This window comes from Dasypus novemcinctus, chromosome 21 (genome assembly GCF_030445035.2).
Source record: "Dasypus novemcinctus isolate mDasNov1 chromosome 21, mDasNov1.1.hap2, whole genome shotgun sequence".
Taxonomy (NCBI): Eukaryota; Metazoa; Chordata; class Mammalia; order Cingulata; family Dasypodidae; genus Dasypus; species Dasypus novemcinctus.
The window spans coordinates 48,433,094-48,460,181 of record NC_080693.1 but is presented as its reverse complement, the minus strand read 5'-3'; the positions used below and the strand labels follow the sequence as shown (position 1 = coordinate 48,460,181).

At 51.3% G+C, this 27,088-nt stretch overlaps 1 protein-coding gene across 4 annotated transcripts in view; it reads left to right on the top strand.

The window, feature by feature from the left end:
* AKAP1 (A-kinase anchoring protein 1) overlaps positions 1–13,223 on the top strand; it is a 32,251-nt gene extending 19,028 nt beyond the window's left edge. For 3 of the 4 annotated variants that reach the window (XM_004481240.5, XM_058283924.2, XM_058283925.2), the window contains exons 2-11: positions 389–2,039; positions 4,645–4,778; positions 6,291–6,417; positions 6,982–7,109; positions 8,738–8,915; positions 10,309–10,459; positions 10,958–11,025; positions 11,255–11,328; positions 11,505–11,567; positions 12,087–13,223. In XM_004481240.5, coding sequence (XP_004481297.1) covers positions 413–2,039; positions 4,645–4,778; positions 6,291–6,417; positions 6,982–7,109; positions 8,738–8,915; positions 10,309–10,459; positions 10,958–11,025; positions 11,255–11,328; positions 11,505–11,567; positions 12,087–12,161 — 2,625 coding nt within the window. In that variant the 5' untranslated portion in view covers positions 389–412 and the 3' untranslated portion in view covers positions 12,162–13,223. The other variant, XM_058283926.2, reaches the window with a different exon arrangement.
* The last annotated feature ends 13,865 nt before the right edge of the window (positions 13,224–27,088 follow it).

Here is a 27,088-nt window from a genome sequence, read left to right as displayed (position 1 = left end):
TCCAGTGCCACCTGAATAGATTTAAACGTTCTGGGAGTTTTGAGAGCTAACACACATTAAACATAACTAGCCCCTTGAGGGAACGCAGAGAATATCTGGTATCATGAAGACATGGGAGGAAGGGATTTGGGTTCAAGAGAATAGCTTTGTTTCATAGGCGAGTGCGTGAATTAGAGAGCACAAAGGGGAAGGTGTCTCTTCCACAGGATCACTCGGAGTATGTGGGTGTGAGTAGGGAGAGAGGTTTGTTCCTTATGCGGGCAGAGAAGGGAGAGCAAACAGCTCTGGCCATAGACCCCTCCACTCATCCTTTGTGTGAAATGGCACCGGGATCCTCTCACTTGGCTCTCATAGCTCTCCCTCTCTCCCTCTCCCCCTGCTCACCCAGGTGTGATTCTGTCAAGCCTCCGGGATGGCAATCCAGTTCCGCTCACTCTTCCCTCTGGCCTTGCCTGGGATGCTGGCACTCCTCGGCTGGTGGTGGTTTTTCTCTCGTAAAAAAGAGCACGTCAGCAGCCACAGCAAGCAGGTGGAGGCCAGTGCTGTGGGCCTGAGCACGGACCCTGCCATCGAGGACCCACTCCCCACGGAAGACGCAGGCCCTGGAGCGGGTTCCGCATCCCTCAGTGTCACGCAGTTGCCAGAAAAGGAACCGTTCACCGTGAGTAAACCTTGCGCAGAGCCCCCAGCCTTGCTGCGGGCACATCCAGCGCCCCGCAGATCAGAGTCCTCAGGCAGCCTTCCCAATACCACAGACACAAGGTTTCGACCTGGAACACGCAAAGACGACAGTGCTAAGCTGGAGATAGCTCTAACGTGTGACGAAGTAAAGTCTATTCCTTTAGAGTGTCCTCTTCCATCCACGAAGGGTGTGCCTTTCCCCCACGAAGCAGTCGAGGCATGTTCTAAGCGGGAGTCTACGTTGGGCAGGGCGCCAGGGCGCGGCTGGCCAGCTCTGTCTGCAGCCCCTACAGAGAAGCGAGGCCCCGGGGAGAAGGCCCGAGAGACAGGTGGGGCAGAAGGGACCGGCGATGCAGTGTTGGGAGAAAGCCTGCCCGAGGAAGGTGTGATGTCCTGGGAGCATGGCTCTGAACTGGAGAGGAGCAAAGTGCCCAGCCTGGCGCCCTTGGGAGGAGGAGAAGAGAATGAGAAGACCAGCCTGGCTCAGGTGGTGGGGCCAGCGCAGAAAGAAGGGTACGGAATCCGGAAGTTAAGTAGCTTCCTCGAGCCAGCTCACACCGAGCTGGTGAGGGATGATGAGATGTTGGAAGCCCAGGCCAGAGACCTTGTAGGAGAACGGGGTGCAGACGAGAGCTTGGAGAGAAATGAGAAGATTGAGCAGGCTGCCATCCAGATCATCTCCAAAGTGCTCTTGGAAGCAACTGAAGAAGTGCGGGCCACCGTGGCAGAGAAGAGCTCAGGTCACAAGCCCCAAGCCTCAGCCGATCGGCAGCCAGGGCACAAGGAGGAGGGCTGTGCTCTGGACAGGCAGACACCTGTTACGGAGCAAGGTACCACAGCCCCTGCTCTGGCCACCGCAGAGGCAGCCACAGCAGAGGCAGCCATGGGTGCTTTGGGTGCTGTGCCCCCCTCCTCAGACCCAGCAGAGGGCCTGTCACTACCAAAGACCTATGTGAGCTGCCTGGACAGCCCTATGTCCAGTCCCACCAAGGACACTACGCCAAAGCACTCCGCGCACCCCATCTCCCTGGTTACCTGCCCGCTGGTCACCCCCCTTGGAATGCCGCTGGACGGGGCAGGTGTCCTGGCGGAAGGTGCTGGCGGCCCCCCCTGTATGTCGGACAGCAGCCAGGGCGTCCCTTCGGTGGTCTCCTCGGGACCATGCTCAGATTCTGCCAGCACCTCAGGGCTCGAAGACTCATGCCCAGAGACCAACTCGAGCCCCAGGGACAAGGCCAGCACCCCGCCTCTGCCAGAAAGTACTGTGCCCTTCAGCAATGGGGTGCTGAAGGGGGAGTTGTCAGACTTGGGGGCTGAGGATGGATGGACCATGGACGCAGAAGCAGATCATTCGGGAGGTAGGAGGGCCTTGGGTTGATCACTTAGAGGAGGGGAGGGTGTCCCATTGTTCCTTGGGAAAGGTGCTGGTTGGCCTCTCCCTCCTTCTGCAGTAAAGCAGTGACTCTCTTCAACTCTGTATCCCAAATGGCCCAAAGCATCGGGGTTCAGCGTAGAGCTGATGGGTACCTGAGGAGTAAGGATACCCTGAAAACCCAAAGCCATTGGAGCTGTAACTTGGTACACCAGCCATGACCCTCCCCAGCCCTTCTAAAGGAACCATTTAAAGTTGGGTCCACTGAGGAGTATGAATGAGCCTCTTTTTTCTCTTTTAAGTGCTAAGCTCTTAATGGTTTTTAATGGAGAGGCCTCCCTAGCTTTGTTTCCCTTGTGTGCCAGGTGTGGGTATGAGTTGTTTTTAATGGTTTATTTCCTTTTAATCATGTGCTTGTTCCCATGTCTTCACCTGCTTTCCTTCTCCAGAAGCTCTTACGGGGTAAGTGCCCAAAGAATGGCCACAGCTTTGAATACTTGTGGGAGGCTCAAGCTTTCCTGAGTTGTTGCTGTCACCTATTCCTTCGCAGAGAGCCTCAGCCATTTTCTTTCTGTGCAGCTGCAGTTCCACCCCCAGGAAAGAGGGGCACTTTGGTAACGAAGTGTCCTCTGGGTTTTTCGAGTGCTGACCCCAGCGTAGACAGTTCAGACCGCTAACTTACAGGTCAGCAGCTCCTGACCCTGCTTTTGCAGCTACCCCGGGGTATTTTCATTTCTCATGGAAAGATGCCACAAATTAACTGCGTGGTGTCTGGCTTGTTTGTCCTGGAGCCATTCCCTACCATTTCCGCTCTGGGATGGTTGGGAATCTTTCTTGGGAATTCTGCTACTTTCAGCGGCATCTGGTGTTACCATATGCTCTAGTTCATTGCATCTAAGATGCTATCGATTAAGACAGTAATGTTTAATGTACTGCTAAAGGGGAAAAAATGCTGCCAATCATGATTGTAGAAGGCTAGAGACGATAAGATACATCCTAACTTCTGGGATGTTAAGTGTTCAAAACCCCCCAAAAAGTGCATCTTAAAAGGGGTGACATATATATAAATATATCCTTTAAAAACAAAGCGGTTTCCCTTTGCCTACTGCCCTCTCAGCATAACTAACAAGCCCCTCAGGCTTGTCCTGCCAACTGATTGTTGTAGCTACTCAAGCTGTGTTGCTGGCTTTTGAGTTTAGGTTTGGTGGAGGAGAGGGCTGTGACTGAGCCTGGGGGCAGGGGAGGGGGATAGGGACGTTGGGACGTTAGGGACAGCAGGCAGAAGCCTGGGAATAACATCCACCAGAGGCAACCAGGCCGGCCTTTACGTGCGTGCTCCCGAGATCTCCACTGAGCACAAGGAAGTGGAAGCTCTAGCGAGGCCCAGGGGTTTCCTGGCTGAGGGAGCTGGAAGCTGCCTTGGAATGCGGAGTCCTGGCAAGGTTCTTAGCCGCTCCTGAGTGCCTTCAGGTGTGCCAGGTGTTGCGCAGGCTGTTCTGCCGGGCAGGTACCAGGACGAGCGGAGCCCCTGTAGCTTGCCTCCGTGTCTAGCGGGTTGGGCAGGCAGGCTTCTCTCAGGAGGGCTGGTTTTCCGTGCTAGGAAGCCTGCTTCGAGCCCCTGGAGTTGAGGAAGGAGGTAGACTTGGAAGGTGACTCTTCCTTAGCTGGGAGTGGGATCCACTGGGACCCTAGTGCTCTGCGTCCAGGCAGTACATTGTATGGCAAAGGAATACGCCCAGAATTTGGAGAAAGCATGTGGAAAATAACGGAACTGGTAGAGTCTCAGGAGTGCTCTACTTGGGGCTGGCATGCACATTTAAGCCAGAGCCACTTCTCTCAAATTCGGCTGGACCTCTGACGGGCCTTCTGGCCTGGTCTTGAGCAAGAGTGGAGTGGCCTGAGTCAGTGCCAGCACGCCTCCGCGGCTGTCCTCTTAGGAGTGACCAGGGGTTTAAGACCAGCCGTGAGTCCAGGCAAGCTTTTGGAGATGCACAAACTGGGCCCAAGCAGAGGGGAGGAGACGTCCTCGCTTTGTCCACCTCTGGCAGAGAGACAGACAGGGCCCCGAGTGGGGGTAAGGACCAGGGCCCTCAGCTCTGCTTGGCTGAAGGCCACCACCTCTGGGCCCAGCTTGAGGCTGTGGGACTGGAGGCCCTGGCTCTGAGGTGGGAGGGGTGGGAGAATGCCAGAACAGTGGTAACCAGTCCACCCCGCGGAGGCCCCTGGGAGGCCCCTGGGCTACGGGGACCCGGCGGTCAGTCTCCTCCCCCATCCCATGAACTCCCCTTGCCTGGGCAGGAGTGCTTCTTCCCAGTTCACCACTTGTCTCTGCTCCAGCAGCTGTGGCTGGCTGCAGCTGCCAATGAAGCAAGTAGGACTGTAAGTGACAGGCTAAAATTAGGTGTATCTACACCCCCAGGCCTCCTTTCATTGGAGTAGTTCTGAGCCTTCTAGACTGCGAGTTGACAGGCACCTGCCACACTTGAGGAGGGGGTGTGGGGCAGAGGCCTCCCAGGAATGTGCGTTTTGGAAGTTCTGCCTTGCCGGCTGCCCTGAGCCTGTGTGTGTGCGTGCTGCTTCCTCCCCTGCAGGCTCGGACGGGAACAGCATGGATTCCATGGATAGCTGTTGTGGCCTTAGGAAGACAGAAGGTTTCCAGAGTGTCCAGGCAGGCTCCGATGCCAAGAAGGTAGACCTCATCATCTGGGAGATTGAGGTGCCCAAGGTAAGGGCGGCGGCACCCCTGCTGGCTGGTGCTGCAGCTGCTAGGAGACTCGGGGTTAGGGCCAGCGGGCAAGGACAAGGACTGGAAACCAGGGGAAGCCCCTGGGTGAGCCAGAGGCTGGAGGGAAAGAGAGCTACACTTTGCCCCAAGGCTCAGAGAGCTTCGTTCAAAATGGGATTCCTCCAGCTGCCTTCAGGAGCAGCTTACTCCTGCCCTCCACCAACTCAGCAGGCCTGCTGCTCCCCTTGGGCTTCTCTGGTGAGTGCCCTTGCTCAGATCTATTATCTGATTGGAAACGCCAGCGAACAAAGAGACTAAGGGCCAGCAAACAAAGACGACCAGGGGCTGGGAAGCGGCCCGCCAGGAATCTTCTCGCTGGGCTCCCCTCCTGGCAACTCAGGCTCTCAAAAGTGTATTCTCCAATTGAGAAGAGCATAAATATGTATTTTAGGGATCTTGAAAAGTATAGAAATGCATGAAGAAACTAAAAATCATCTCTAATCCTACTCCCGAGAGGCACAGTGAAGACTTTCATTTCCTTCTTTTCTTGCACCCTGTGGTTTTTAAACAAAACTGAGGTGGTGTTGGTTTAATTAATGCTTTTAAATATTGAGCAACTTAATTTTCCTATTATTCCTTGAAAAATGTAGTTGTAACCACATTATTCATTGTGTGACTGTCAACATACTTCACCAATCCCCAATTCCAATGGTTTCCAGTTTCTTGCTGTTATAACTTAACAGTTTTTATCTTGATTTTTATGTTTATCTCTGGGGTTCAGAAGTCATTGGCAGGCTGCACTCTCCTGGGGTGCTTAGCTCCCTGGGGAGGTGGGGACTTGCTTGGTCTGAACTTTGGGTGGGGAAGGCTGTTTTGACCCCAGGTTGCTGGCTCCCCTGACTCTTTCCTCCCTCAGTGACCCTGTTAGCAATCCTGCCCTCTTCCCCTGCAGTAGGTGCAAAGGGCATGAGGCAGGCTCTGGATGAAGAGGGACCAGGTCCCTAGGAGCTCAGCTGGAGTGGGGGTCATTTTGGATCATTTTGGAGCTTCTCTTATATCATGGCTAAGTTTGTCATTCTCGCACAGCCTTGAACTCTGGTGCACTGGGCATTTATTTGTGCCTTGTGCTCTGGATTGGCCTACTGTGAAGTGGCAGCAGGAGCCCAAGGGTCCTTAGAAGTTTATTTTCAATTAGGACCCCTTCAGCTTTGAAGCTGAGCAGACTTGAGTGAGAGCTGACCCTTGCCCTGGCCAAGTTCAGATGTTTAGTAGCTGAGCGACCTTGGGCAAGTTACTGGGCTTCTGGGCTTGTTTCCCTATCTGTAAAATGGTGATAAATGCACCTGTTTCATAAGTACTATGAGTAAATCTGAGTGCTTAGAACATTACCTGGCACATAAGTGCTAAAATACCATAATATGATTAAATTTGACCTTGTTTAAAATGAGGTATGTCTTTGGGAGTGTGAGAAATCTTCCCGTTAACCTTCTCGTTTCTTTCTCTTTCTGGCAGCATTTAGTCGGCCGACTAATTGGCAAGCAGGGGCGGTACGTGAGTTTTCTGAAGCAAACATCTGGTGCCAAGATCTACATTTCAACCCTACCTTACACTCAGAACATCCAGATCTGCCACATAGAAGGTCAGTGGCAACTGTTGACCTGTGTTAAGTTCCCTTACCTGAAATGGCAGTGCATTGAAACATTTGCATCCCCATTGCTGCCCTTTTGGGATCTAAGCCTCTGAATAGGGAGCACTGCTCCTCATCCCTGGGGAAAGGGAAGTGCTGGGAATCTTCCCTTCTGCCTTCTTCCCCAGTTCGTTTGCTTGCAGGAGACTCTTTCCCCCCTGCACAGATGTGCTGGCAGAAGAGGCGCTCGGATGGCGGGTCTGGGATTACAGTGCCTGCTGGCCCCTCGGGCTCCCCCATAGGGAGAGATGAGGGCCAGGTCTGTCCCTATCGGCTAGCCTCCGATTCTGCCCAAAGCACACATCACTCCCACCAGAGGTATCAAAAGGTGATGGGCTTCGAGCTTCTTTAGACTCCTTCCTTCCTAAGGCAAGCTCAGTATTTTGGCCCCTCGGTGATGCACTTGAACCCTAGCCAACCTTCCATGGGGTGGGGCGTGTGCACGAGCTCGTGTTTGCTGTGCTGTTTCTTTCACCCGCCACAGCGGTCATGTGTCCTGCCTCAACCCCCGTTTAGGCTCTCAGCATCATGTGGACAAAGCCCTGAAGCTGATTGGGAAGAAGTTCAAGGAGCTGAACCTCACCAATATCTACGCTCCCCCACTGCCTTCCCTGGCGCTGCCTTCTCTACCAATGACTTCCTGGGTGAGCATGCTCCCGTGTAAACAGGACTTCTTAGCTCCTTCCCCACACACCAGCCCCCTAAAAGAAACTCCCAAGACCAGGGCCAGGGAGGGCAGAGAACACATTGACGGTCAGTTCTGCTACCAGTCCATGTTCTCTGGGGATAGGAGGCGGGCGCAGAGCTGCTCCCTGGGCACCTTCTACCCTTTCTGGGCACTTGCCTAGAAGGGACTCTAGTCCAGCCACAGGAGGCGAGGTGTGTACACGCGGGCTGGGGCTTCCTTAAAACTGGGCTGTGTCCAGCGTCACCCCCAACACCCGAGGCCTGGGTACAGCCTAGCATTGTGGGCTCGGATGGGCTTGTGATGGTCAGTTCTGTTCCCTTCTACTCGAGCCAGGCTCAGTAATGGCCCCGGTGAAGGATTTCCTCCCCTTTTCCTCTTCAGAAGACACCGCGATTATAAAGAAGAACAAATCCCCCCACCAAGCGCAGGAAGCTGGTGGCTCTTTGCAGGTTGCCCCAGGAGGTTGGCAGGAGGAGGAGCTGATATCTCAAGGCCCCTGTGTGCCAGCGGCTGCGGGGCCTTTTGGGGCCTGCCACCTCTGTCATACACTAGACTCTTCTCAGTGTTCTGTGGGCCAAAGGCAGTTGCTTTTCACACACATGAACGGAATATGCTCCTCTAGGAAAACTGCTGTCCTGGGTTTTGTTTGGGATGGGGATTGTTTTAGTGATGTAGCTCCTTCCCAGAGACCCCTGTGCCATGGGAGAAGGGGTAGGGTGTCCCTTTCTTTCCTGTGGCTATTTGGGAGTGGGCTGAATTCCACTGCACACTTCACTCCAAGACCAGCGAGAATCCCCCTGGCTAGAGGATGGAGTTAGAGCCGTGTCCTGTACTGAACCCCCGGATGTTGCCGGTAGCTTGGCATTGGGATAGTCTAAGGACAGTTCTTTAGAGACCGGTAGTGGCGTCTTCTAGGGCCTCTAAATAGGGTCCGACCACCGAGCACATCCCAAAGGTGGGGAGTGAGTCGGGATGCCTGTGGAGCTTGGGAAGAGGCGCAGGACCTCGGGGTGGGCTGGAGGAAGAGGACGTGGCCTGCTCACTGTTGCACACCACGCACTGGCCCTGGCTTCAGGCCCCGCAGGGCAGCGATGCTCTCAGATCCTCAGCTGCCGGGGTCAGCCACGGGTTTAACGGTGCCGACTGCGGGACCTGAGGGCCTGTCCACCTCCTGCGCTCAGTGGCACCTCGCTCCCACTTGGCCCTTCCTGGGTGTTAGACTTGAGAGGTGGGAGGGAGGGGAGGCCCTGGTGATGGGCTGTGCCCACGCCTCCTCCCGCCCAGCACCGCACCCACAGCGGGCTCCCCAGCCCACAGGATCCGCGGGAAGCCACCTGCCCCGCCCTGAGGTGAGCGCACCCCTGCTAGCTCCTCACGGGATTGCAGGACTGGGGCCAGATGGTGTCCACTGCTTTCCAGGGCTAGAGTGGTGTCCTCTGAGCTGCCGTCATCTGGGTGCTGTGTTGTTTTGGGTTGCCCTTAGAAAGATGGACCAGCTCTGAGACTTGCCCTGGGGCCTCGCGGCTTAGGCCACACGCCAGGAGAGGCGTGGTCTCATTGCCTGCTGCCCCTTCCCCTCCACAGCTCATGCTCCCCAACGGCATCACTGTGGAGGTGATCGTGGTCAACCAGGTCAACGCCGGGCACCTGTTTGTGCAGCAGCACACGCATCCCACCTTCCACGCACTGCGCAGCCTGGACCAGCAGATGTACCTCTGCTACTCGCAGCCTGGTATCCCCACCTTGCCCACCCCAGTGGAAAGTAAGTGTTCTCCTGGGGCTGCTCTGGGCTCCGGCCGGGCCAGAGTGAGCTGCCTTAGGGGCTGCCTTTGGTCTTGACCGGGAGTCACACTGTTCTAGGGGCCTTCGTGGGAATGGCCTCCCCTGGTTCCTGCCACTGGTGTGGCGGCCTGCTCCGTTTATATTTCCTGGCTAGCATCGGTGCCCTTGTCGGCTGCCAGAGTTGATGGGATTGGAGTGGAGGCTTGACACTTGGGTTCAGCTCCCAATGCTGCCACTTTGTCTGTTAAATGGGGCTGATGCCTGCTTGTCTTGAGAGCTAGAGTAGGTTACTGAGTGCATTATGTGTAAAGCCCTCAGTGCCTATGCTGGTTCCCATTTGCCCGTGCTGCCCATGAAAGTCCAATAATCCCGTGTGGTGGGTTGGGTCATCTTCATTTGACAGATGAGGAAACAGCCTCTGAAGTCAAGTTTTTTGCCCAAGTGAGACCTGAGCAGGAGCTGGGATCTGAACCCAGGTCTGTGGCTGTGACTTCTGTTGCCGTTGTCAGCGGGGATCTAGACCATCTCTCTAGCCCCTGCTCCTAACCTGGGGTCCCTTGATGGGCTTCAAGGCATCAGGAAACCCTGAACTGAGGTGTAGCATTTTGTAGGAATCTGGTTTTCAACAGATTCTCTAAAGTCACTTTGACTTAGAAGCAAAGACTGAACTAGAGTCCCAGAGGGGACTGACCCGGGACCCCCTTCTGCCACAGGCCCCTTGCCCAGCTGGCCCAGGCGGCTGTGGGCTGGGAGCGGGGAGGGGCGTGGGGGCCGGCAGGGTGCTGCCTAATCTTTATCCCGAGGTTTCATCTGTCCCCACCCCTGCCACCCCAGAGTGGGGGGGCCCGTGGGGCACCTGCTCTTTGGCCTTGGCTGCCCGAGGTGTCAGCGCTGTCCACCATCCTGAGGCAAAGGCTGGAAGAGGGGCTTAGGCCTCGGGGCCGCCTCCTGCCCAGGCCCGTCGTGGCCCGTCGTGGCCGCAGCAGACCTCAGGTGCCAGGGCGCTGAGCTCTGGCTGCCCTTCAGGTTCTTGGTTCTTTCAGGGACTCTCTTTCTAGGAATGTAGGGCAGACCTTGGTCCGCTTTCCTGAAAGTTTCTATTTTACTTAATTCCCTCTTAATCTGTCCCCACCTTGGGCTTAGTAAGTTTGAGTACATGGATCTGGTCGGCTTTTGGTCTGGATAGCTCTGGGGGTGACACACGTACAAGGCTGCGTTGCCCCTCTCCTGGATTTTCTTGGCTGCCCCGGCTCTGGGGATGCTCCTTGTCATACTCAGTGCAGAGGTCCAGGCTTCTGAGAAGTAAGGTGGGGGGTGGGCGGCATTGCCCAGGGCGGCCCTGGTGTCCACACACTCCTCTTCCTGCCCCGCAGTTGCAGTCATCTGCGCGGCCCCTGGCGCGGATGGTGCCTGGTGGCGAGCGCAAGTGGTTGCCTCCTACGAGGAGACCGGCGAGGTGGAGATTCGCTACGTGGACTACGGTGGCTATAAGAGGGTGAAAGTAGATGTGCTTCGGCAGATCAGGTGAGTTGAGACTCTTGAGACAGATGGACAGATAGACAAGCACATGCCCTGTGTGCCATGGAATGTGTCATCTCTGATAGCTGGCTCAGTGACCAAGCCCTCCTGCTGCTGCCTACAGAGTCTGATATAAAGACACTTGCCTCAATCACAATGAATTAGAAAAAGCCTGTCTTGTGGAAGAATTCCCTCAATATTGTACGTCAAAAGAGCAGCGGGGGAGCAGGTGTGGCTCAGTGGTTGAGCACCTGCTTCCCACGTACAAAGTCCTGGGTTCAATCCCCAGTACCTCCTTAAAAGAAAAAACGGATTCCTATTTATCAGTCTGATGTAGGAGGTCCTCTGAGTCAGGCTTGCAGCAGGACGGGCTGCCTGCAGCCGGGCTTTTCCAGTCCCCCTCTCCTGCCTCGTCCTGGGTCGAGGGTGTCTCGGTGCTAAGCAAAAGGTGGATGTCAGCCTGGAGTGAAGTTCATTGTCGAGTCTGTGTTCTCACCTGCACAGGTCTGACTTTGTGACGCTGCCATTCCAGGGAGCGGAAGTCCTTCTGGACAGTGTGATGCCCCTGTCAGGTAACAGGTGGGGCCTCTGGCTTGGGGGGTGGGGGAGCGTAGAGGGCAGAGAGTGCGTCTTTCTCGGTGAGAGCGGACGTTCTTACCTGGAGGGTTTCTGCAAACACAGGTTGTTGACACAACCCACGTTTCTTCCTTCTCCTTGGTATTCCACCCTCGAGTTGTGTAAGTGACAGGAGTGCCTTGCCGCGGTGAGAGTCTAATGCAGCGTTTCCCCTTCCTTTTCAAGATGATGACCACTTCTCACCTGAAGCAGACGCAGCCATGAGCGAGATGACAGGAAATACGGCGCTGCTTGCTCAGGTGTGTGGCTGGAGGCTGGAGGCTGGAGGCGTCTGTCTGCGGAGCCTCCCGTCTGCGGAGCCTCCCTTGCCTCCCGGGTTAAAATAGTTCTCTAAATTCCTTCCCTCCTGCGGCGGGGACCTGGTGGGCCAGCGGTCTTCAGGAGGTGGCGGTGACAGGCTCACTTTCCTCCCCAGGTGACGAGTTACAGTCCAGCCGGCCTTCCTCTGATCCAGCTGTGGAGTGTGGTTGGTGATGAAGTAAGTCGTCTGGGTCTTTCCCCTTCTCATTTGCGGGCCAGCAGGAATGGAGGATTTGGAGCTGGTTCTGGCCTAGTTTCCTCTTGAGCTAATGAGGGGGTGTAACTAGAGACTGCTGGTCCCCGGGGACATTGGGCCACGTCTGGAGACATTTTTTGTTGCCACAGTTGGGAGGGTGCTTGGGACATCGAGTGTGTGGGGACCAGGATGCTGCCAAATATCCTGCGACGCACAGGGCAACCCCCCGCAACAAAGGCTTATCCAGCCTGAAATGTCAGTGCTGAGGCCTTCTTTCCAGTGGGTTTTCCTATCCCCCTCCATCTTATGGTTAGATTTCTTCAGCATATTGAAAAGCCTGTCCTCATATCACAGTGGCCAAAAGAACATTTAAATCCTGGTGGCCCAGAAAATGCCCCCCCCATTACTTGCATGCACCTGTTGCCTGTGAAGCTGTTCTAGGACTGGAGAAACCGCCCCAGGCGCCAAGGGCAGAGCTCTCAAGGGGACTTTCTCTTCCAGGTGGTGTTGATAAACCGGTCCCTGGTGGAGCGAGGACTTGCTCAGTGGGTAGACAGCTACTACGCGAGCCTTTGATCTCCGAACCCTCCAACTGCCACTTTTGAGTCTTTTTTGCACTGTTAAAATTGGGCTTGGCACTCAAGGCAAAGACTTTTACATCAGAATAAGAAAACGTTGTCCTCCCCAGAAAGTCTTTTTTTTTCCTCCCCATACTGTAATCATATCGAGAAGATGTTTCAGCTGGAAGAAAAGGAGGGCTCTATTCTTTCCAAAGCCATAGGATGGTATTTAAAAAGCCAGTTGGTTTAAGCTGGTTCCAGCCTGGTTCTAGACTGTTAAAAAAAAAAAAAGAAACCCTCAACTAGGTTATTCTATTCCTCTCCTTGCATTCCCCAGCTCCTTTTCCTTCCCATCCCCTCCCCCCACCAAAAACCACAAACAAACTTGGTGTTGCAGCACTTGGAAGACGGGCAGAGAGGTTCGGTGCTTGCCTGAGAGGGTTTCTTTTACTTCAGAATCTTCCTTCTGCCTTCAGGGAGCGAGACATGAACTGACCCATTGGTATCACTAAATGAATTTATGGCACTTAAACATTAAAAAAAAAAATTTTCATCTAGGTCTCTAGGAACACAAACTTTTAAAAATGCAGATGTAAATATAAAGCGGTCCCCACACCCCTGGCTGCCTTGATCAGCGGTGGGGGAAGGCAGATCTGTTATCCCGCCAAGCCTGGTTGCAATTTGTAATCATTTTCTATTTGTGCAAAATCTGTAAATATGTGTTCAAAAAATGTAATATTTTGTACAAGATACACTGGAGAAGAAAGGGAATCCAAGACTTTGCCACACCAAACGTCATCTGTAAGTAGGAGTTAATTCTGCAGAGTACAGCCACGGATCCCGCCTCTTCTTGCCAGGCCCCTGCGGCCTCCTGCATGCCGACAGCACGACTGTATGGTACAGATTGCGATCAAGGGGTCTTTTTGCTGTACAAATTTGTAAAAAAAAGCAGCTCATTGAATTACCTTGCAGTGGTGTGTTTTTTGATTTTTTTTTTTCAAGACTGGCTTCAGCATTGTGCAATTTAAAATGAGTAACTTAAGTAACTTAAACTTATATAAATCTTGAATTATATAAATTATTGCTTTGAGTACATTTTTTCCATGGCAAAAAAGGTTGGGGGTGGAAGATGTGGTGGAGGGACTGGTGGGTCCAGGCCACATGAGCCACAAGCACTGCATCTAAAGGACACTTGATGTTTGAAGACAGTTTGTCCAGAAAGTTCCATGGGCCCTTTTTTTCCCTCTTTGCCCCACCAGGTGGCAGCGGAGCCTCCTCTTGCTTCCCCATTGAATCTCTAAATGGCTGAGCCTGTAACGCCTTGCAGAAGACACTTAGGTTTAAAGCATTGGTTTCCAGAATTCTCTGATTGTATGTGATCGATCTAAGTTATCTACCTGTGGTGATAGGAATTTCATTTAAAAAGTATACATTTAGCTGGTGAGAGCAGCTGAGAAGCCTTGGTTTGATGGCCCCTCTTAAGGGAGGCTCTGATCCCTGCAGCCACGCCACCCTGGGCAGCTGCTCCCCTGGCTCTGCCGTGGTCTGGCTTGTGCTGCACGCCTTGCCCACTCCTCAAAGGTGCTGTGGGTAAGCGCAGCAATGCCAGCCTTTAGAGAGCTGAGATAGTCAAAGAAGCCTCCCCCAGAGCCACGCCTCTGCTGCCAAGACCCCCTCCCCATCCCAGGGAGGCTGCGAGCCCTTCTCCCTGGCTGTTCTCCCAGTCCCATCCCGTAGGCGTCTGTTGCCCGCCTCACCGCCCGGTCCTGTGGCTGTGGCTTCTCCAGCCTGAGTGGGGTTGGGGTTCCGCTTGGGCCTTGTCTCCCCGACAGGGCTGACAAATACTTAAAAGCCTGTTTCCCCATATGTAAAGCAGATGAGAGTACCTACCTCAAAAAGACATAAATGAGGTCATCAAAGTGTCTCCTTGTCTAGAGCGTGGCCCACGTGGGGACCTCGTGCAATCTTAGCTGTCCTTAGCACTAAGTCCCAGCAGGAATGGGGTGCGACTTTGGCCAAATCATGTTCCTGTACATCTCAGCATCACGGGTATGAGAGGGGCTGTGGGAGGTGGACAAAGTAGTTTGGGAGAAAGTTTGTTAAAACTTTATCTGTCAGGAAGTGAGGAGGGTCAGAGGGTGAGCAGGTAACCCCACGATTCTGGCGCGTGGAGGAGGGTGGGTGAGGTGGGGGGTGGAGGTGAAGGTCAGAGGCCCAGGTGCGATTGGCTTCCTTTAGGACGGTGACTTGGGGTGGGCGGGTTGTGACGAAATCAGATCCCTGCAGTCCTCAGGACCTAGTGGGGGAGGATGATGGAGATGAGGAAGACGGGTCCCCTCTTACCTTCAAGGAGGGGCCAATAAACAAAATTTGGCATATGGGAGGAAAAGCAAGATGGAGGTTGGTGAAGGGTGACTGCATTTGGAACAAATACCACTCAGATTGGCTGATTTCTAGAATTCTGAGAAAGTGAATTTTGACCATTTGCCCATATTTTTGTTACTTTGATGGAAGATTAGATTTATGGAGCTCTTGCTCCCCTGTCCTAGAATTGGCTCTCTGGATGAGTACACTTGGACATGTTCTTCGAATTACCCTTGGGCCATCCCGGGGGCATCTTAAGGGAGAGGCCGGCCCTGGAGAGAGATTTGGGAATGTCAGCCTTTTGCTGGGGTGAGGGACAGAGGTGGAGTGCTGGGCCTGGGGCCTGAGCTTCTAGTATTGGTTTCTGGTACTTCCCTTCTCATCCTTGGGGCCATGTTAGATACGAGAGGGACGGCCGGTCCTAGTGGGTGTCACCATAGATGTTGGCTTTTGCACTGCCACTACACCTCTATAAAATGAGAACCACTGTCGGTTCCAAACATCACAGGTTTGAGAGGATAAGACAGGATTAGTGGCTGAAGTTAGGGGGTGTGGCACTGTGCCATGTGTTCTACAGGTAATACCTAGTCCAACAACAACCCAGCAATGTAGGGAGACTTTCAAGGAAAGAATGAGCAAACCACCCACAGAGATGTAAGCTGGGGACTTGACAAAGTGGCTTGTGCATGAAGCTGAGTGGAGACTTGAAGTCGGCTATTGCCCCTGGAGAAGTGCTTCTAACCACTGCCCTGCTAAAGCAAAATGAGTCATTCTCACCCCATTCCGTATCGCCGAATAAATGCCATTGTGGTTAAATGAACAGTCCATAGAAAAGTTTTGGGACTTAGAGGAAAAATACTATGGTAGGAGAAATAGATACTTCTGCTTATATGAATTTATAAAAAAAAAAATTTAGCATAAATAAAGCCAGGAAGAAACCCGTAGCATCTAGGCCAAAGGGTGGACATTTTAAATTTATAATGACCAGCATGTGGCTAGATTTTTTTTTTTTAGTGAAAGCTGGAAGATCTCTTGATAGGTGAATTATTTAAACTGTTTATTGTGATCACTGATGCACTCTCATTTGCCATTTGTAGTTCATTTTTTTCTTTTATGCTTTCCAGTTGTTCCTTTTTTTTCTCTCATTATTTGCTTGATTAAATTTTTTCTCCGTGTCAATTTAACATCTCGTTTCATTGTTATAAGTGGAGAACCTATCTCTACAATCGTAATGGTGACATTAAACTTCAGTTATGTTATCAAAAATTTTTGACCCAATGCCATGGTTAACAGCTTCATTGCATACATGTTTCTTGTATACCTGCTCTTGGGTTTCTTATTTCAATTTGCTTTTAATTTGTCTGGAGTATTTCCTTGAATGTTTTGGTTTCCAGAACACGTATGAGTCCTTGCACACCTGAAAACTTCTGTTTTTGTTTTTGGTCCTGACACGTGTACAGTGATTTGACTGGTGCTGCCCAAAGCTTGTTCTTCCTGGAGTGGCATTGACTTCCTACCCCTATTGGCTTGGCGTGCTTGGTCCAACGAAACGTGGGCAGAGGTGGCACATGGCACTTCAGGGCAGCAACTTCAAGAGCCAGCGTGTGATTCTGTGTCTTCTCCCTCTGCCTCAAGGCCAGCTGGGTTCTGGGTAGGTGAGTCCTTCTACCTGGGTCCTGGCGTGAAGACAGCCTGGTCCAGAGCTGCAGCCAGGCCTGTCGTAGCCATTCACGTCTTGGGCTGGGCTGTCCCAGCCCATCCCCATCACGTATCCGTCTAGGGTCCCAGACCTTCCTCTGAGAACTCACCTCTGGCTCCAGGTCTGCCTGGGTACCACCTTTTCCTATTTGATGTGGGGCAAGTGCCTTGTCCCTCTGTACCTGTATCTTCTCCCTATGCACGGCAGTGGGCGAGATAAGGGCTGAGGCCTTTGCAGGTATGGCTTTGACGAATGGCTTCTGTTTTGAATAAGGGGCTTCCCGAGGCTTTCCTCTTAATGAGGCTGACTTATTTTATAATTTTGTGAAACAAATTATATAGGCTAGGCCTTGACTGTAGGCCCAGCTGACATGTAGGCTTTTGAGAAGCCATGGTGTTCTGGGCACCGGAAAGCGGACCCCTCTTACCCGACGCTGGGGTGGATTTCTTAGGGCTTCCCCTGGCTTCCCTGGCTGGGCAAGAGGCCGGAGCTCAGTGCTTCCGTTTGTCCCTTCCTGTCTGCTATTCACCGAATGCCTGCCATATGCCAGGCACCGTGCTCGGGGCTGCAGGGTGAGGTGAACACTGCCCCTGTAGGAGGCTTCCCTGTTGGGGAGGTGGGCTTGATGATCGCAGTGCAGCTGGTGATTTTTGTTTCCGTGCCTTCTCTCACTTTCTCATGGGATCCCGGCAACCACTGGTGAGGTGGGGCACCAAGGCTCAGAATAGGGAGCCAGGACTGGAAGCCAGGTGTTCCGGACTCCAGGCTCTGCTGGTCCCCATATAGGGTGACTGCTTCTCTGTATGGTGGCTCAAATGCCACCGGAGCCATGGAGACCAGAAGGATGAGAGAGCGAGCCCGTGCTTCAGGGAGGACTTCCTGAAGGAGGTGGCGTCCATCAGGCCTGGAAGGAAGAGAAGGCCTGAGGAGAGGGGAGGAGGACAAGGGGGAGCTGCAGAAGAAAGGACCGTTTCCATGTTGGGGGCATCCCCCGGCTGAGGTCTGGATCCTGGATGCTGGGAAGAAGAGATGGTCACGAGAGCAGGAACATCTTTTTTTTTTTTTTTTTTTTATATAAAGATACTTATTGCTTTTTTTTTTTATATAAAGATACTTATTGCTTTATTAGATTTTTACCAGATTTTAAATTTCAATAAAAACAAGTTTTAAAAATTAAATGGAAAGTATATACATCAATTGTTCCTTATTTTGATACCTTTTCATGTTAGGTTAAATGAAACATTTTTTGCCTTCTCTAGATACACTGAGATATACCAACACCAGAAATGTTTAAGAGGTCCTACTTCCACAAACTCTCATGAATATAACATATATTTTCAAATATTTTTTTTTTCACTTCACTATTTTATTTTTTAAGCAGGAACATCTTTGCATTATTTATAGAAGTCCTATCTCTTTGTCTTAATTTTTAAACAGGTGAATGTACATGATTCCAAAGATACTTAAGGAAAAGTGGTGAAAAGGAATTCTTCCTTGTCACCCACTTTTCCTCTGCAGAGGCAAATACTATCATCAGTGGTCTGTGTTTGCTGCAGAGAGCAGATCCCTCCCCTGCCAACACACACAAATGAGAGCGTACTATAAACTAGGGGTAGCAAACTATGGCCTGAGGGCCAATCCCCCCAGCTGCCTGATGTTTTGTTTTTGTTTAAAGATTAATTTTTTATTTCTCTCCCCTTCGCCCGCCCCAGTTGTCCGTTCTCTGTGTCCGTTCGCTGTGTGTTCATCTGTGTCCACTTGTATTCTTGCCAGTAGCACTGGGAATCTGTCTCTGTTGTTGCATCATCTTGCTGCATCGGCTGTCCGTGTGTGCGGCGCCACTCCTGGGGCAGGCTGTACATTTTTCGCTCTGGGTGGCTCTCCTTATGGGGCTTATTCCTTGAGTGTGGGGCTCCCCCACGTGAGAGACATCCCTGTGTTGTGCGCATCAGCACTGCGCGTGGGCCAGCTCCACACAGGTCAAGGAGGTCCTGGGTTTGAACCCGTGGACCTCCCATGTGGTAGGCGGACACTCTATCCATTGAGCTGAGTCTGCTTCCCTGATGTTTTGTTTTTGTTTTAAATAGACAGGAAATCTGTGTCTTTTTTTTTTTTTTAAGATTTGCTTATCCTGCCCCCCCCTTGCCCCCCCCCCCCCCCCCCGCCCTGCTGTTTTTTGCTGTTTGTGTTGTCTTCTCATTTTCTCTCCTCTAGGAAGGAGTCACTGGGATTCAATTCTGGAGACCCCTGGTGTGGAGATGCCTGGGACCCATACTGGGAAATTCTGATTTCATTGGTTTGGGCATTGGGATTTAAAAAAAATTACCTTTGGAGTATAACATACATGCACTAATGTGCATAGAGTGCACAGATCTTGAGTATATAGTACAATGCTTTTTTACATGCTTATATACCTGGCTACCCATCATCCTGGCAGAGATTAGTTTTGCCCATTGTAGAACTTCGTTACAATGGAATCACCCAGTGAGTGCTCTTGCATCTTTCTGCTTTCATTCATTATCATGTCCGAGATTTTGCCATGGTGTGTTGTAGCAGTTTGAAGTGGTAATGAATTCCAAAAATAGATATTGGGTTACGTTTATAATCTGGTCTGTACCTGGGTGTGACTGAGTTATGATTAGGGCTTTGATTGGGCCACATCATTAGAGCTTTGAGTCCCTGCCCTTTGGTGGGTGGGGACTCACAGATAAAAGACATGGCAAAGGACAGAGTTGGAGGGTTCTTAATGTTGGAGTTTTGATGTTGGAGTTCGATGCTGAAGTCTTAGCTGGAGTCCTGGGGAAAGAGACAGTGCTGTTCACCTGACTGTCTACAGCTGACCTTGTGGAGAGAAGGCAAAGCCTAGAGAGCCTCATAGTCTACAGCTGACCTTGTGGAGAAAACAGAGGAGCTGAGCCTAGAGGAACCCAGGAAGCTTGAATCCTCGTGGCTGCTGGCAGCCATCTTGCTCCAACATGTGAAAATAGACTTTGGTGAGGAAGTAACTTATGCTTTATGGCCTGGTATCTGTAAGCTCCTACCCCAAATAAATACCCTTTATAAAAACCAACCAATTTCTAGTATTTTGCATCAGCACTCCTTTGACTGACTAATACATGTGTGTATCAGTTCTTTTCTGTTGCTGCATATATTCTACTGTATGAATATGCCACAATTTAGCCATTCTTTGATTGATGCTCATTCAGTTTGTTTCCAGTTTTAGGCTGTAATGAATAAAGCTGCTATGAACGTTTTCATTCGTGTTTTTGCTGGATTTACGTACTTATTTCTCTTGGGTGTACACCGAGGGGGGGAGTTATTAGGTCATAGGGTAGGGATATGTTTAGCTTCAGGAGTTATTTGGGTATGGGGAGTTTTAAAAGCTCCCCCGGTGATTCTGAGGTGTTACTGAGATTGAGAATGCCTGCTCTAGAGAGACAGCCCTAAACTTGCTGCTAAGGTACCTCCTCCCCGAGTTGCCCCTCCCCGAGTTGCCCCTCCCGAGGCCGCCTGTTGAGTTCCTTCAATTGCTGTTGTATGGGTATCCCAGGAGCCTTCCAGTACATCCCTAATCAGTTGCTGTTGCTTGCATCGGTAAGTCCTATCCAACTCAGACATATACTTCCAGTCCGACTCCTACCACACTCCTGATCTTAGATCCAGTTTCTAAACCTCTTCTCCATCATCCCTGTCAATTGAATTCCAGCCTCAGCTTGGATATCCCCACTGCTTAGCTCAGACTCTGGACAAAATTCTGGACAAAAAAACATGGTCGTCTGACTGTGTGGACATCTGCCAACCATGTGCTCCCAAGGGAAGACTGTGGAAGGGGGCAATGCACAGCATCCTCTAACACGGGGCTGCTAGGAGACTGGAATGGCATAAAGCATGCAAAGCACTCAGACCAGGACCTGGTACATAGAAAGTGCCCAATAAGTGAAACCTACCTGCAGATCTAGAACAATTCAATTGTCACACCAAGTTTAATTGGACTGTGTTGCATCTAGAGCTGCACTGTCCAATAAATATGAACACTGGCCGCATATTGAGCACTTGATAGGTGACTTGTCCAAATTGAGATGTTTTAATTGTAAAATGTACGCTTTATGAAAAAAGGAATGATTACATGTTGAAATAATATTTTGGGTGTATCTGGTTAAATAAAATTAGTATTCCTCTTTCTTCCCACTTTTCAAAATGTGGCCAGTGGACATATTAAAATCACACACGTGGCTCATGTGTCCAGTGGACAGGGCTAGGTGGACAGGTGTCATTATAGGAGGTCACACCCTTTCAGACTGGTTTCAAATTAGGGGGCTCAGGTGATTTGCCTCAAATTTGCCTGGAGTACTTGTTTAAAACGCAAATCCCTGGGCTCCACCCCAGCTCAGGCCAGTCAGAAACTGGTAAACATGGGGCTGGGAATCTGTATTTTCAACGGGCCCCCAGTTAAAATCCTGCCAGATATCTGAAAGTAGAGAACCTCTGCTCCTAGAATTTGGGAAAATTTGCCTTCTTGCTTTTGGTTGTAAAAATGAAGGAATCCTTCAGCGTTCAGGACAAAGTTTTGGGTTAGATGCAGGTTTAATAATTTTGTAAGCCGGATGGCTGTTTTGCTCTTTGCCAATGTGTAAATGTTGTCACGCCTTAGGTTAGAAGCATCTGGAAGACAAAGACCAAGGGCTGTTTGCACAGCTTGGGGCATCTGACTCAGAAGAGCCAGACATGTCTGTGCCTTTGTATGACTTTTGTTGGTACACAGTCTGTAACAGTCCCTATTCCCTGGTTGTTCAGAGGATGGAAAGAGATCCTAACTTCACTTTAAAAAGCTTACCTAAAAAACTGAGGTGAATTGCGGTCCATGCAAGCCATGAATTCTTGATGTGTGAAGAGGGGTGTTTTTCACCATCGCTCACAGGCCGAGTGGATTGCTGCCACTGCAGATTTGAGCCACTAGATGGCGCCATAGTACAAGCCACTGGAAGGGACTCGCCCATCTCCTTCCCACAATCCTCCAAACATCGGTTGTCTTAGAGCAATGGTTCTCCAAGTGTCACGATATCATTAGAACTTGTTAGAAATGCAAATCCTCAGGCCCTACCCCCGATCTATTGAATCAGACATTGTTTTAACAAGCCGTTCAGGTGATTTTGGTGCACAATGAGTTTGAGAAACCCTGGATTCTCTGTTGGATAGTGGGAAAGATGTGCGCGGGAAGCCGTGGGATGGAGAGCTTGGGGCCGGCTGGGAGAGGGTGAGGGTAAAAGTCACAGCCAACTCCACGGGGCCTGTTCAAGCCAGGGAGCAGGTAAGGAAAAGCGGCTAGGTGGCCAGTGCTCATTTTTCTCTTTCGGTTGAACATCTCAAATGGTGTCAGCTGGATGAAGGGAGCGAGGTCTGACCGGAGGACCCCACTTTAGGTGAAAAGCCCCGGGCAAGCAGCGGAAACACAGAGCCTGGCAGAGTTCTGCCTGGAGCTAAGCTGGGTGGGTCCCACCCTGGACCCCCGCCTGTGGCTCTTTACCTCTCCCATTCTGAAATTTCACTGAAGCACCAGTGCCAAATGGAGTAAAATCTTACAAGCTTCCCAAGACAGCGAGATGGAAAAATCACTCGTGAGTTAAAACCTTTCTATCTTTTCAAATCTATCTGTATCCTAAGGGGAGGTCAGTGCCAGAATGAATTCATATTATTTTTTTGACACTGACAAAAACTCCTTCTGCTGTTGGCCACTGATGCTTCAAAGGGGCAATGTATCATGCAAATAATTGTTTTCATCTATGACGTATACAGTTTAGTTTGATTTATTTTTGATGTCAGAAACAAAATGGAAAGTTAGCGCTTTAAAAATGAGCGTGGCTGGCTGAATAAATAAATAATATGCTCTTGGCCAGAACCTGCCGGTGCCTCCTTAATTGCCCATTGATTCTTTAATTCTCTGCACTTTAACATCTACAAAAATTAAGAGGCCTCAGAGCATGGAGATGTCTTTTGTTAAGCAAATTAAGGAAGCCGGGTTTTAGAAGGTATAGTGTTTCCTCCGGCTCTGACCTGGCATTTAAAGGCAGGAGGCAGAGTTGCGGGCAGAGGAAAAGTCCCTGGTGGTTTCTTCCGGAGCAGGGAGGCTCCATCACCTTGTTTTTCGAGCCATGAATATTTATGGCCTGAGAACTTAGGGAACACAGGGCGACTCCGAGAACGTCTGGGCCTTCCAAAGTGTCAGTCCGCTCGCTCCCTGGAAAGTCGGAGGGTGGGGGGCCGGTGCGGCTCTCCCTGGGGAACATGCTGGTGTCCGGCCTTGAGAGCCGTCTCCCTGAGCAGCCTGAGCAGAGCTGGCCACGTGTGCTGGGCTGGGGGCTGGGGAGGGTCTCCTCCATTTCCTGCAGGGAAAGAAACATTCCCAGAAGGGTTCCCTCATCCCCATTTCTGGGCTGGATTGGAGGCAACAGCCATTCTCTCCACCCTCCGGCGAGGGGCCTGGCCCGGAGCCCTTCCCGAGCCACGCCTCCAGCGCTGGCTGCTCTCCGCCCTCCTCCGCCAGGACTCCAGTTGTCCCTAATCGCCGGAAGTGCGAGTTCCCCGCTCAGGCTGTTACCCTGCCGGTTGCCTCCTTTGTTCCCCTATCAGGTCTCCTCTTTAAGACCCTGCTCTGGGTTCCCCCCTCCTGAACCCCACCCCCAGCCTCCCACGATTCCGGGGTGCTAACACCCCTCGTTACCAGGGCACCCTGTGTGTCCTGCCACATCAGCTCCTGTACTGGCAACCTGCTGGGAAGGGCCTGTTTCCAGCAGGCGAAACAGGACCCAGGACATCGCAGGCCCCTCAGAATATTTGGTTGAAGGAATAGATGATTGAGTGTATTTGCCCCTAAGTGATGCTTCAGATGCCACTCAGTTAACAGAAGATGAAATGCCTCAAATGACTATTTCCATCTTATTTTATGTTCTGGCAACTTACACCTCTTTATCTGGAAGTCCTACTTTATATCTGCCCTAAACCTCCCACTTTGTGCTCAGGCGGAGTATGTTGAGGTTAACTAAGAAAACGCACACATGACACCCAGCAGGCCATGGCATGCTGGTGGTGGAGCCTGCTTTTTACATCGTAACTGGAGGGAACCAATCTTAGGCTCTGGTGGATCCAGTCTAGGTCTGGAAGGACAGGTGTAGGGTCACCTGGAAAAGGCCAGATCCTGCAGGGCTTTAGGCCCTTGAACTCGATGTCTCTGACCACAGTCTGTGTCCCTAAGATTGAAACCTTTCAACCTGGGAAGGTAAATCAACATATGTGACCAGCTCTGGGTTAGCATGCTGGTTAAGAGCTGTGCCTTCTCTGGGAAGTTACTCAACATCTCTGGACCTCAATTTCCTCATCTGTAAACTAGGTGGTTGTAGGAATTGAATGTGAGGTTCCTGGTATCCAGGATGTACTAGAATATTTGATTTTGAATGTCCTTCAGCTGCTGCATGGGGTAAGAGTGAGGACAAGAACTGCTGAACCCTTTTCTGTAGAAAATTCTTAAAACGGCTGCCTCTGTGGGGTTTTCCAGGGTAGGGGTTACCCTCTCTCTCTGGGTCTAGAGGGACCCATCGTCTCCACCATGTTGGGGACCCAATTGCCAGCCTTTCCTCTCCCCACCCGGTGGAGCCACCAGGGGATGTCAACCTGGCTCCTGAGTGGCACCACCATCAAAACACCTGCTGCTTGGGCCTCTGCTCCCAGGTGCCCTTCTCCTTGCGAGACGGGGCTAGGGAGAGAGACTGGGTCCCCTCCTCCACGTCAGCGTCTTCAGCTGCCTGTGCCTCCTCTCCCCCCATTCCCCTGCCCATCGGCGTCTTCATTACATACTTCTCACCCTTCTCCTTGACAAGTCAGCACGCACCTGCCTCTGTCCCCAGCCCTGCTTCCTGGGTCTCCCACGGCCGGGCGCCTGGGCACTCCGCTCCCTGGCAATTACGATTCCTTCCCCAGCTCCCTTGGACGGTCTTTGTTCTTCTCCCTGAACGTTCAAGCTAATTTCTCCCGCCTGTTTATTCAGCCTTTGTACGGGCTTGCTCCTTGCTCAGGAAATGCAGCCCTTGGAGGGAAAGAGTGGGGAGGCAGAGCAGCAGTTCAGGACGGGAAGGAAAGACACTTCAGAGAGCCCGGCTGCAGCGGCAGGACCTGCGGCCCCAGGGCGCACGCGTGGGGAGGGCTGGGGAGCCGCGGGCGGCCCATTTCCCTGCCTCTGCTGGGCGAGCGTCCTGGCATAGCCCCTGCCAGGGCAAGCACGTGTGCATCTGCGCGGGGACCCTGCGGGTGTGGAGGGATGAAGGGCTTGCGCAGGAGCCAGGAAAAATAGCCCTGAGCGGCCACAACTCACTCTGCTGGTTTTTCGTTTGTTCTGCTGAGCATTTGGGGAATTTGGGAGGAGGTTCTGGGCAAGCAGAATAGCCTTGCTAAGAAGAGGAAAGAATCTGGGACTTCAGAAGGTGACCCAACAGGGAGAGAAGGGGTGAGGAAGGAAGGAGCCAGGAGTGAGGATGGGATTGGTGTGGCGGGAAGAGCGCGATTGTCGATCGTGTGCATGGAAACTTCGGTTCTTAGGCATCAGCCTTGCATTCAGCGTTGCTTTGCTGGGAGCGTCTCACTTTTGGACTCATGCCAGGGTGGAGATGAGGCCAGAGCCAGGAGATGCAGGGCAGGGAGTGCAATTAGGAAGAAGCTGGAAGCCAGGACTTGAGCAAGTGGGAATTTGGAGAAATTTGGGGGACAGTTTTGGACTGTGGAATGAGGGGCAGAATCAGTCTTATCTACCTTATCTACCAGGAGACCCCAGCTGACATTTGGGATTCTCTCCATAAACACGTACACCCACACGGACACTAATATATTCATAATAGATAAAATGTGTAAATGGAAAATTACATACAATATGCAATATGTGAAATTTATAAATGTATAAAATTCTATGAGATAAAAGTGTAAAATACATAAAAATAAAATATAAATATAGGGAAGCAGATTTGGCCCAATGGATAGGGCATCCGCCTACCACATGGGAGGTCCAAGCTTCAAACCCAGGGCCTCCTGACCCGTGTGGAGCTGGCCCACTTGCAGTGCTGATGTGTGCAAGGAGTGCCCTACCACGCAGGGGTGCCCCCGTATAGGGGAGCCCCACATGCAAGGAGTGCACCCTGTAAGGAGAGCCACCCAGCGCAAAAGAAAAGTGCAGCCTACCCAGGAATGGCGCTACACACATGTAGAGCTGATGCAGCAAGATGACGCAACAAAAAGAGATACAGATTTCTGGTGCCGCTGACAAGAATACAAGCAGACACAGAAGAACACACAGTGAATGGGCACAGAGAGCAGACAACTGGGGGTGCATGGGGAAGGGGAGAGAAATAAATTTTTAAAAAAATAAAAAAATATATATAAATATAATGCACACAATACATAATTATTTATACAATTATGATACATATATAAAATATAGACTATGTGGTCATAGTTTAACATATATAAACTATATATATAATATAAAATATCTTGAGACACAAAATAAAATCTAATCTTTCTTTTTTCCCATTCTGACAGTCTCTAACTTGTTTTAGAGTGTTTAGTGCATTTACATTTTTTCATCTTTATTGAAGTAGAATTGGCATACAATAAGCTATGCATATTTAAAGTATACAACTTGATAAATTGATAAGTTTGACGTATGTATACACCTATGAACTTATAACCACAATCAAGGTCATGAACATATCTATCTTCCCCAATAGCTTCCTCAAGTCCCTGTAAAATCCCTCCCCAGCTCTTTCCCACCCCCAACTCCCCTATCCCCCAACCCCAGGCAACCAGAGGATTTTTAGGAATGGAAACCTACAAGGGTGTACTCCTTTCCACTGGCTTCTTTCACTCAGCGTGCTATTTTTTTAAGATTTATTTTTAAAAATTATTTTGTTTTTTTAAAATAAATGCTCTTGGTCTTTTTTTTATAAGATTTATTTTTATTTATTTCTTTCCCCAACCCCACCCCCACCCCCAGTTGTCTGCTCTCTGTGTCCATTTGCTGTGTGTTCTTCTGTGTCCACTTGCATTTTTGTAGCGGCACCAGGAATCTGTGTCTCTTTTTGTTGTGTCATCTTGCTGCGTCAGCTCTCTGTGTGTAGCACCACTGCTGGGCGGGCTGCGCTTTTATCGTGTGGGTCAGCTCTCCTTATGGGGTGCACTCCTTGTGCGTGGAGCTCCGCTACGCGGGGGACACCCCTGCGTGGCACGGCACTTCTTACGCACATCAGCCCTGCATGTGGGTCAGCTCCACGTGGGTTAAGAGGCCCTGGGTATTGAACCCTGGACCTCCTATGTGGCAGGCAGATGCTCTATCAGTTGAGCCACAGCCGCTTCCCAGATTTATTTTATGTATTTATTTCTGTTTATTTCCTGTGGATTGGTCCACCCGCGCAGGCAGGATTGGGTGAAGCAGGTCCACGAAAGGCAGGTTCATCTCCGTGGGTGTGAACCCAGTTGTGCACAGACCTTTGAGATGTTATTATTAGCTAAGATGTCCCCAGACTGAATGTGGGTGGGCCTGACTCCAGCACGGCTGAAGGCCTAGTAAACAAGGAAATTGGGCCCAGAAGAGAGAAGGCCACCAGGAGAAGCCAGGACCTGGAAGTGAACGGACGGGCGGCCGGCCGGAAGATCAGCTCGGCATGGGAAAGCTAAGGAACCCCAGGACTGCCGGCCAGCTGGGAGGCTGTGACCTGGGAGGAAGCACGCTTTCCAGCCTCTGGAGAGGGCCAGTTAATTCCTCTTGTTCAGCCGGCCCATCGTGTGTAATAGTTTGAGGAGCCTGGAGATGGAGGCAGACGGCTGGGCATTAGAAACAGCCC